This window comes from Musca autumnalis, unplaced genomic scaffold (assembly GCF_047663935.1).
Source record: "Musca autumnalis isolate F117 unplaced genomic scaffold, ASM4766393v1 scaffold_1, whole genome shotgun sequence".
Taxonomy (NCBI): domain Eukaryota; kingdom Metazoa; phylum Arthropoda; class Insecta; order Diptera; family Muscidae; genus Musca; species Musca autumnalis.
In genome coordinates, this window is record NW_027411644.1 from 34,804,233 (window position 1) to 34,815,483 (window position 11,251).

At 34.8% G+C, this 11,251-nt stretch overlaps 1 protein-coding gene across 1 annotated transcript; it reads right to left on the minus strand.

Moving 5' to 3' along the window:
* Positions 1–2,071: 2,071 nt before the first annotated feature.
* Mettl4 (Methyltransferase like 4) lies at positions 2,072–3,171 on the minus strand. Its single transcript, XM_073963440.1, has one exon. The coding sequence runs from the start codon at positions 3,159–3,161 to the stop codon at positions 2,100–2,102; it is 1,062 nt and encodes a 353-aa protein (XP_073819541.1). The 5' UTR covers positions 3,162–3,171; the 3' UTR covers positions 2,072–2,099.
* Positions 3,172–11,251: the final 8,080 nt, after the last annotated feature.

Consider the following 11,251-nt stretch of genomic DNA (forward strand, 5'->3'; position numbering starts at 1 on the left):
AAGGGTGCTTCTATAGACACTTTCTGAAAGAAAGGGTGCTTCTATAGACACTTTCTGAAAGAAAGGGTGCTTCTATAGACACTTTCTGAAAGAAAGGGTGCTTCTATAGACACTTTCTGAAAGAAAGGGTGCTTCTATAGACACTTTCTGAAAGAAAGGGTGCTTCTATAGACACTTTCTGAAAGAAAGGGTGCTTCTATAGACACTTTCTGAAAGAAAGGGTGCTTCTATAGACACTTTCTGAAAGAAAGGGTGCTTCTATAGACACTTTCTGAAAGAAAGGGTGCTTCTATAGACACTTTCTGAAAGAAAGGGTGCTTCTATAGACACTTTCTGAAAGAAAGGGTGCTTCTATAGACACTTTCTGAAAGAAAGGGTGCTTCTATAGACACTTTCTGAAAGAAAGGGTGCTTCTATAGACACTTTCTGAAAGAAAGGGTGCTTCTATAGACACTTTCTGAAAGAAAGGGTGCTTCTATAGACACTTTCTGAAAGAAAGGGTGCTTCTATAGACACTTTCTGAAAGAAAGGGTGCTTCTATAGACACTTTCTGAAAGAAAGGGTGCTTCTATAGACACTTTCTGAAAGAAAGGGTGCTTCTATAGACACTTTCTGAAAGAAAGGGTGCTTCTATAGACACTTTCTGAAAGAAAGGGTGCTTCTATAGACACTTTCTGAAAGAAAGGGTGCTTCTATAGACACTTTCTGAAAGAAAGGGTGCTTCTATAGACACTTTCTGAAAGAAAGGGTGCTTCTATAGACACTTTCTGAAAGAAAGGGTGCTTCTATAGACACTTTCTGAAAGAAAGGGTGCTTCTATAGACACTTTCTGAAAGAAAGGGTGCTTCTATAGACACTTTCTGAAAGAAAGGGTGCTTCTATAGACACTTTCTGAAAGAAAGGGTGCTTCTATAGACACTTTCTGAAAGAAAGGGTGCTTCTATAGACACTTTCTGAAAGAAAGGGTGCTTCTATAGACACTTTCTGAAAGAAAGGGTGCTTCTATAGACACTTTCTGAAAGAAAGGGTGCTTCTATAGACACTTTCTGAAAGAAAGGGTGCTTCTATAGACACTTTCTGAAAGAAAGGGTGCTTCTATAGACACTTTCTGAAAGAAAGGGTGCTTCTATAGACACTTTCTGAAAGAAAGGGTGCTTCTATAGACACTTTCTGAAAGAAAGGGTGCTTCTATAGACACTTTCTGAAAGAAAGGGTGCTTCTATAGACACTTTCTGAAAGAAAGGGTGCTTCTATAGACACTTTCTGAAAGAAAGGGTGCTTCTATAGACACTTTCTGAAAGAAAGGGTGCTTCTATAGACACTTTCTGAAAGAAAGGGTGCTTCTATAGACACTTTCTGAAAGAAAGGGTGCTTCTATAGACACTTTCTGAAAGAAAGGGTGCTTCTATAGACACTTTCTGAAAGAAAGGGTGCTTCTATAGACACTTTCTGAAAGAAAGGGTGCTTCTATAGACACTTTCTGAAAGAAAGGGTGCTTCTATAGACACTTTCTGAAAGAAAGGGTGCTTCTATAGACACTTTCTGAAAGAAAGGGTGCTTCTATAGACACTTTCTGAAAGAAAGGGTGCTTCTATAGACACTTTCTGAAAGAAAGGGTGCTTCTATAGACACTTTCTGAAAGAAAGGGTGCTTCTATAGACACTTTCTGAAAGAAAGGGTGCTTCTATAGACACTTTCTGAAAGAAAGGGTGCTTCTATAGACACTTTCTGAAAGAAAGGGTGCTTCACACCGGTACCTACAACTTAACTATCTTATAAAAATATAAAAGGCATCTAATATTAACAAAATTACGAAAGCTACAACCAGCTAAGTTTGATTTTGAATTTGGATCTTGTTATTATTGCATTGAATCCCATTAAAATTGCATACAAGTTTTGAATATAATTAATAAAATAATTTGAATGAAATGTCTTACCTAAATTAAACATTTGTTAATTAAAGAGTTTATAAATCAAACATTTTTATTATATATTTATTAACCTTTATATGGAAATTTAATTCCACTTTTTATAAAAAAAAATTAATTGCATTATCTTGTTATCACTTTCTTTATAAACTAATTCCAATTATAACTTTATCAACAGCTGCTGATGATATTGTACAATCGTTTGTCCATTAATTTCAGGACCTCCAAACCAATTGATGTGAAACGGGGTTGCAGATAGCGTGCAAAAATCTCCAAACCTTTAAAATGTAGAGGATCATCAAGAAACACCCTCAGCCATTCGACCAAAGGGGGTTTATGGGAATGGATAATGCTTGGTAGGCTAGCAATAAAATCTATACATTTTATATCTTTCAAATCCTCCACATTTCTATCTTTGTGGCAAGTTATAAACAACGTTTCGTAAGGTTGTTTAAAACCCACAGATTTTATTGGACTAATCAAGTCACCTTCCGTATTGAATTTAAACCATTTCAAAGTATGAACAATTTGCAAATGCCATTTTGGAAGAAATTCATTTCGCAGGGCGTTTAAATGTTGTGGGGCATTTGTACACCACAATGCAACTAAAGAGTGCGGATGAGTCATTTCTTCTAGAGGTATATTTTGCAAACTATCATTATCCATCATGTGATAGGCCAGTGATTGATTAACTTTCTTTAGGCGTTTAATGTATTTATTTATCCACGGCATATCCATAATTATTAGATCATATTTTTCTAATTGCGGTAAAAGTTGTGGCAATTCCGTAACATTGTAATTATAAAATGCACATTTTGGTGGTATAATAAATGATTGCTCCTGCAGTTTGGTTGTTTGAAATTCTGGTGTATTGTTGGACCCATGAAATTTGGGAAACTCAATTTTCTCTTCCCATATTCGTGGCATATTTTGCTGCACATCATTGTTGGTTTCATTTTTTATTAAAATTTGAATATCGTTTAGAAACGGTTGTACTTGTTTCTTTAATTCCTCACATTCTTCACTTTCCGCATCCGTTTTCCTACGTTTTCTTTTATTCTTTGGTTGTTCAGAGGTTTCGTTGTCTTCGGTGGTTCTGGGTTTGAAATTAAACAATTCTGGTTTTAATTTATAGCATTCTTTCGATTCTGCTGCATCATTGTATTGGTTTTCAATCATTTTACTGTGATTTAAATATAAACAAATTCGGTTTTCTTTAATTATTTTTTGCATTTTGCTTATCTTTATTTTGTAAATAAAGGGATCTAGTCTTTGGCTTTTGACTAATAAGTCATGCCTACACGTCACTAATGGCCCCGGCACATACGGTCCGTTGTGCGTCGCGTCACGCGTTAAAAACAACAACCACATGAAAAAATCTCCAAACCATTAAGGCCCCGGCACATACGGTCCGTTGAGCGTCGCGTTACAACAACCACATGAAAACTTCAAGAACAAACTTGGCATCACTTACATTTTTTTCATGTGGTTGTTGTTTTTAACGCGTGCCGCAACGCACAACGTACCGTATGTGCCGGGGCCATAAGACTTGTTGCATTCATTTTTGGTATGGTACATTTACAAGGTAATTGCCTCGAAGAATTATTTAAGGAACTTTCGACATAATATAAGCTTTGTTCCAGAACTAAAAATTTTTTACAACTTTTACCCATTTCTCCCCAAAAAGCGTTCCCGTACACCAAAAAAGTTGCAAAATGTTCACTTCTCTTTGAACAAAAATGGCGCTGAATAGCTTTCTCTTTAGAAACTTTTTACACGACAAATGTGGGCGAGCAAAAATGTGCAACATGTTTGCCGGCTTCTGATTGGTTGATTCGCCGACTTTGACATTTGTTCCAGTTTTTTTGACGTTTCTGTTATTTTACCGTTCCCGTACATTTTGGAAAAATGTGTATGTGGAACTCATTTTCGACAGTTTGCTCTTTTGTCACTTTTATCATCAAAAAAGTACTGGAACGAAGCTTTTGTTTTATAAAACATGCATCATTTAAAGCTCTGAAGTGGGATTCTGTAACTCATTTTTGCTGTTATCGATAATAGTCGGTAAAATTAATATGCTTATAATTTCGATAATTAACGAAAATTTTTGGTAAGTTAACGATGAATAAAAAGTAGTCGCTAGCCTCTACCGACACACACAGTAATGCCAACTTTTCTTTATGTTTTTAGTTATAATTTTGCGATTTAATTTTACCGATTTTTGTCGGTAAAGGCCCCGGCACATACGGCGAGTTGAGCGTTGCGTTACAACAACCACATGAAAACTGCAAGAACAAACTTGGCATCACTTACACATTTTACATGTGGTTGTTGTTTTCAACGCGCAACGTGTCACAAAACGGACCGTATGTGCCGGGGCCATAACAGCAAAAATGAGTTACAGAATCCCAATTCTTCAATTCTATACAATAGCTTTGTTCCAGAACTAAAAAGTTTTTACAATTTTTACGACTTTTACACATTTTACCCGAAAATCCGTTCCCGTACACAAAAAAGTAGTAAAATGTTCACTTCTCTTTAAACAAAAATGGCGGTGAATGACGCTCTCTTTAAAAACTTTTTACTCGACAAATTTGAGCGTGTAAAAAATAGTAACATGGATGCCGGCGTCTGATTGGCTGGTACGCCGAATTTGACATTTGTTCCAGCTTTTTTGACGTTTTTTTTAGTTTTGCGTTCCCTAACTTTTTGAAAAAACTATTAAAAAGTACGGGAACAAAGCTAATATGTGTGTTCGTTTACTCAAAATTTGTACAAATTGTGTGTTACCATTTTTAACCTGCAAAGCGTTCCTTAACCCCAAAAAGTGGTAAAACTGGAAGCAATTTTTAAGAGAGTGAGAGGGGAGAGAGAGCACATATGCCTTCCTCTTCTACCAATAAAATTACTCTTATGCTAAGTTTACATTTACGAAATCCACTCGATTTCAACTGTCAAATCCATAGGTTAAACGTCAAATGAAATCCAATGGATTTCAGATGAGATTTCATTCGAATCACAAATGGAATAATTCGAATTACAAATGAAATAATTCGAATTACAAATGGAATTCTCGAATTACAAATAACATGTTACGAATTACAAATAGAATAATCGAATTACAAATGAAATGTTAAGAATTACGTCTGGAATGTTTCGAATTACATGTGAAAAAGGTGTATAGAAAAGTAGAACGAAGATGAATTTTCCCATAGCAAGGTTCCTCAAGATTCATTTTCCATAGCAACGGCTGCCAATTCTCGGGTTCGATTTCCAGGCCAGACATCATATTTTCAACCTTGGTAAAAATACGCTTCAGCGTAATATTGGTGACATTCTTCATTTCAAATTTCAGCCATGTAAAACTTTTCTACAAGTGAAGTCTTAAGGCACGCCGTTTGGACTCGGCTATTAAAAGTGGGTCCCCCCATATCATTGACAGGGGGTACATTCATTGATGTGAGAGAAATCTTTGTTTCTTCATTTAATTGATTTGCCGACTGTTACGAGGGACAAATTGCCGCAAAAAAGGATTAATGGAAAAGTTAATAGAATATTTTTCATCATTAGTTTCACCAATGCTGTGGATCTGGAAGGCCGCTCTTGGCCGTATGGGCTATGTTCTCATTTATAAAAAATTGTTGTCAGTTTACACAACTTTAGACTTCTATGTGTACAAAGAACTGACAATCTGTGTACAATCGTAATTGTGTAGTTATTTGGGAACCATTTCGAAGAATTTCTCCAGAAAAACGTGTGTAGATATAATCAGGACCACTGCTGCAAAATGGGTCTTGACTTTTTTACTTTTATCACCATTATTTTTAAAACCTATGCAATATGGGACTCGTTTTAAAGCTCACAAAGAGTACTTTCCAATGCCGCCAATAATTAATAATGGTAATTAGATTTTCCAATAATAAATTATTATATTAATTTTCTCGTTTAGAGTTAAGCTTAATGATCTGAAATTATTTGCAAGTGAAAAAGGAAAGCCATGGACTCGAACCCACATAGTCACCAAATTACGTTACCTGGTTTCATTGGTGGTAAAGCAAATCTTCGGACGTATCGACTATGTAATGGCTTCTCTGTCCTAGAACTTATCGTTTTTCAAATGCAAATGTGTTTTTATACATTAACGGATATTTGGCCGTTGAAATGTATTTTCTTCACGACAACCGCTTTTTGCGATGCCTTTGAAGTTATGAGTTTTGGCTTTGAACGCTAACACGCCGTGACAACATTTTTTTGATATGTTTTCAAGGACGTGGGTTCAAATCCCAGCCGGGCTCAGCCTATTTTTTATTTTTTGAAATTTTGCCTGTTAGGGCGAAGATCATTTTTTTAATGATTTTATTAATTTTCTCGTTTAGAGTTAAGCTTAATGATCTGAAATTATTTGCAAGTGAAAAAGGAAAGCCAGGGATGGTTAATGTATAAAAACACATTTGCATTTGAAAAACGATAAGTTCTAGGACAGAGAAGCCATTACATAGTCGATACGTCCGAAGATTTGCTTTACCACCAATGAAACCAGGTAACGTAATTTGGTGACTATGTGGGTTCGAGTCCATGGCTTTCCTTTTTCACTTGCAAATAATTTCAGATCATTAAGCTTAACTCTAAACGAGAAAATTAATAAAATCATTAAAAAAATGATCTTCGCCCTAACAGGCAAAATTTCAATAAATTATTATGTTATTATATATATATAAAAAAGAAAACAAAAATAAAAAAACAATAATTAAAACCAACTATGCGGTTGTCGGCAGCACCTTCGTTTGGCCGGAACTTCGTCTTCTTCACAATTCATACTTACGCGATCAAAACTCTCTTTTAAATTGAAAGTGTTCTTAAGTATCCGGCCTTCGGCCGGGGATTTAAAACTTTCTCCTATGGACAGGGTCAAAAGTGGGCTACGCGATCAAAACTCTCTTGTAAATTTAAAGTTTCCTAAGTAGCCGGCTTTGAACAGGAATTTAATACATTCTCCTATAAAAAGGTTAAAAATAGGTCGCGTGCATAAAAGTACTCTCCATAAGCTTTAAAACGATGCCCATATTGCCGACGTTAGAATCGTAAAATGTCAAGACCCATATCTCGGGAAGGATGGACTTCCCCCGAAAATTATATATCGTTGTATTCAGGATGCCAAGGGCTATCTACTGTAAAAATTTCAGCCCGATCCGAGAGGTGCACCTAAACAACCTAAAGGTGTGAAAGTACGAAATTTCCGAAATGTCAAGACCCATATCTCGGGAAGTATGGACTTCCCCCGGAAAATTATCTCTCGTCCCGATCCGAGAGGTGCCCCTAAACGACATTTAAGCCAACTTTTGTGTGGGAGGTACATGAAGGAGTGGACCAATATAGGCCCATTTTCAAACACGTAGCTATGTATTAAAGACACAAAATCTAGGGGTGTATACATGGTAGAATAAGAAAAGGTAGCAGCAATACACAGCTGACTGAACTGGGTTGTAACGTTAGTGTCAAATTTCATATGACATTTTATACATTTATTTCTATTTCGATGTACATAAGGGACATATATTTTTTGAAAAAAAAATATTTCATTCGGAAAAAACCATTTCCCAGAAAGACTTCTTCATATCAATGATATGTAACCTCCTCCAAGTTCGAACGATAAGCCGTAAGCATAAATCCCCGCTTGTAGAGGCGATACAACGTTCGTTAATATGAGAGGTATTTTGTTAAAATTTAAAAAAAATAAAGCCCTAATAAACATGTGCTTCTTTGATTTCTAAAACAAAACATTGAAACAGCTTTTCCTTTTTCTATGAATTTCCAGCGACCCCAAACTTTTCTGCAAGAATTCTACTTTCTGCGAGAATTTATGCATTTAGTGGAATGATGTGGAAACATGAAAATTGAAAATGTAACGAATTTTCATTCATGTTTTCCAAAATATTCAACCAAATGTGAAAAATTATTAGTTTTTTAAATTCCAATAATTTATAGACATTTCCTTGTTTTGTTTACAAATACAACTGGCAGTATCGTTACAAACAAAAACAAATTCCTTTGTGGTTGTTGTTCGAGTTGTATTTGTTGTAGTATTAACTTTACCTTGTATTTGTTCTACCATGGGGTGTATATAGCTTGTATTCCTTCTTGTCTAAAATCATTTTAAAATATTGCAAGGAATTTAAACCTACCTGGATAAGTTGTTTTTAAGAGAGGATATGACTTCTTGTTGTTGTTCACTTACCTATAAATAATAACAAGAATCAAAGTTATTAACATAAACCACTTGGAACTTTTGAACATTTCTACAACTTACCTTTAAATGTATTCAACATTTTCCCGAGATCCTTTAACAAATTTGCAACTTGATCTTGCATGATTGTTCAAGCATTTTGGCAATTTGCACAATCTCTATCATTTTTCACGTAAAAAATTGTCTATGCTATGGAACACACACTGTCACATTTGAAGAGAAATCCTTTTATATTAAATACTTTTTATAACTGTTTTAACACACTACTTTTTTGCCATTAATCACAACATAAAGAATTTTTCTTTTTCAACTTGCTGTCGTTCCTTTTTCCAAAACGGTTAATGAGAATTAAAAAAGCGGCGCGGCATTCTCTAAAAAGTCTGTTGAAAAAATTTTAACGGCGTCATAATAACTTTGCTGTTAACCATAATAAACAAAGTAGATGCTTCGGCAAACAGTTATAAAAAACATGGTATAATAATACAGGTCGCATTATCATGCCAGCTGATGGTAACATAATAGCTCTGTTCCTTTACGTGCAAGAATCTGCAAGTTTTACCACTTTTTACTCGAAAAGCGTTCCTTTACTTGTGACACCGTACAATTCATATGGGAGCAGTTTACAACTTTTACTACTTTTGCCGGTTTTACCATTTTCAAAAGTAAAGGAACAGGCCAAATGTGTCAACTGCATTGAATTGATTTCAAATTTTGACACCTTATATTACCAACAATTACCGATGCGGCTACCTGTGTATTTGTACCATGATAAAAGATGTCAAATACAGTCGGACCTCGATTATCCGTAATGGTCGGGACCGGAGGCATTACGGATTTTCCCGGATAATGGAGGCAATGCTTTTATGCAGTTTTTGAACATATTTTTAAGTAAAATATTGTACAATAATATGAAAATCTGCAATTTTTATTAAATTTGTTACGGTAATCCACCAAATTTTAGAAGCATACATAATATCATCATCATCAGATTCATTTGAATTGACTTTGTCCCATGGTTTTTGTGATACCATAAATACACAAATTGTGCAATACGGGAGAATTTCCAGTTTTCGTTTGTTTACCTTTTGTTTGCTTAATCAGATTAATTGGAAATGTGTTTTACTCCCGGGCAATGAAGTTTATAACGAAAAATAGAAGAAATGGAAAAAAGTCCAACATTTCTTTTCTATCACGGTTAACGGAATTTCCCGGATAATCGATTCTCGGATAATCGAGGTTCAACTGTATTTTAAAATTAATTAGTCCCGGTCCACACTAGCGTGAATTTCATTAAATAATTTTATGAAATTAGGTGTTCTTAAATCGAATTCCCCACTACAGCAATTTTATGATTTTACTCTACCATCGATCTAGAGACGCATAATTTCATGCAATTTTTTCAATGAAATCACTCTAGTGTGGACCGGGACTTAGGTAAAGGCTTAAAGGAAATATTATTCATTTCAAATTTTCATAGAACAAGAATACAGCCCCAGTAGTGGAATTCTGTAACTCATTTTTTGGGTTACCGACAAAAATCGGTAACATTAAAACGCAAAATTATGAATGAAAAGTATCAATAAAAGTTGACAACACTGTTGCTATCGGTAGGATATAGCAACAGCTTTATTTTGATTGTTAACTTACCGAAAAATCCAGATGAGATTTCATTTGACGTTTGACCTATGGAATTGGCAGTTGAAATCGAGTGGATTTCGTAAATGTAAACTTATGCTATGTTTACATTTACGAAATCCACTCGATTTCATCTGTCAAATCCATAGGTTAAACGTCAAATGAAATCCAATGGATTTCAGATGAGATTTCATTTGACGTTTAATGGCTATATCACACCATATGCTTTTTCACATGTATGACATCAGCTGGCTTGTATATTAGTATACCCAAAGTGACAACATTGGTCTGTTCCTTTACTTTTGAGAATGGTAAAACTAGTAAAAGTTGTAAACTGCTCCCATATGAATTGTATGGTGTCTGCAGTAAAGGAACACTTTTCGCGTAAAAAGTGGTAAAACTTGAAGATTCTTGCACGTAAAGGAACAGAGCTATACTTTACATTACATTACTTTAGTATGGAACTCGATCTATGAACGCATAATTTCATGAAATTTTTCAATGAACTCATGAAATTTTGTTAGTGAAATCACTTTAGTGGAATCGATCAAAAAATCATAATTTCATGAACATTTTTTAATGAAATCACTCTACTGTGGAACTGGGGCTGTATTCTAGTTCTATGAAAATTTGAAATGAATAATATTTCCTTTAAGCCTTTACCTAAGTCCCGGTCCACACTAGAGTGATTTCATTGAAAAAATTGAATGAAATTATGCGTCTCTAGATCGACCTCCATGGTAGAGTAAAATCATAAAATTGCTGTAGTGGGGAATTCGATTTAAGAACACCTAATTTCATAAAATTATTTAATGAAATTCACGCTAGTGTGGGCCGGGACTAATTAATTTTAAAATACAGTTGAACCTCGATTATCCGGGAACCTCCGTTAACCGTGATAGAAAAGAAATGTTGGACTTTTTTTCCATTTCTTCTATTTTTCGTTATAAACTTCATTGCCCGGGAGTAAAACACATTTCCAATTAATCTGATTAAGCAAACAAAAGGTAAACAAACGAAAACTGGAAATTCTCCCGTATTGCACAATTTGTGTATTTATGGTATCACAAAAACCATGGGACAAAGTCAATTCAAATGAATCTGATGATGATGATATTATGTATGCTTCTAAAATTTGGTGGATTACCGTAACAAATTTAATAAAAATTGCAGATTTTCATATTATTGTACAATATTTTACTTAAAAATATGTTCAAAAACTGCATAAAAGCATTGCCTCCATTATCCGGGAAAATCCGTAATGCCTCCGGTCCCGACCATTACGGATAATCGAGGTCCGACTGTATTTGACATCTTTTATCATGGTACAAATACACAGGTAGCCGCATCGGTAATTGTTGGTAATATAAGGTGTCAAAATTTGAAATCAATTCAATGCAGTTGACACATTTGGCCTGTTCCTTTACTTTTGAAAATGGTAAAA

Coding starts and splice junctions, on each gene's coding strand:
- Mettl4 (XM_073963440.1), bottom strand. CDS start 3,161: ATGCAAAAAATAATTAAAGAAAACCGAATTTGTTTATATTTAAATCAC.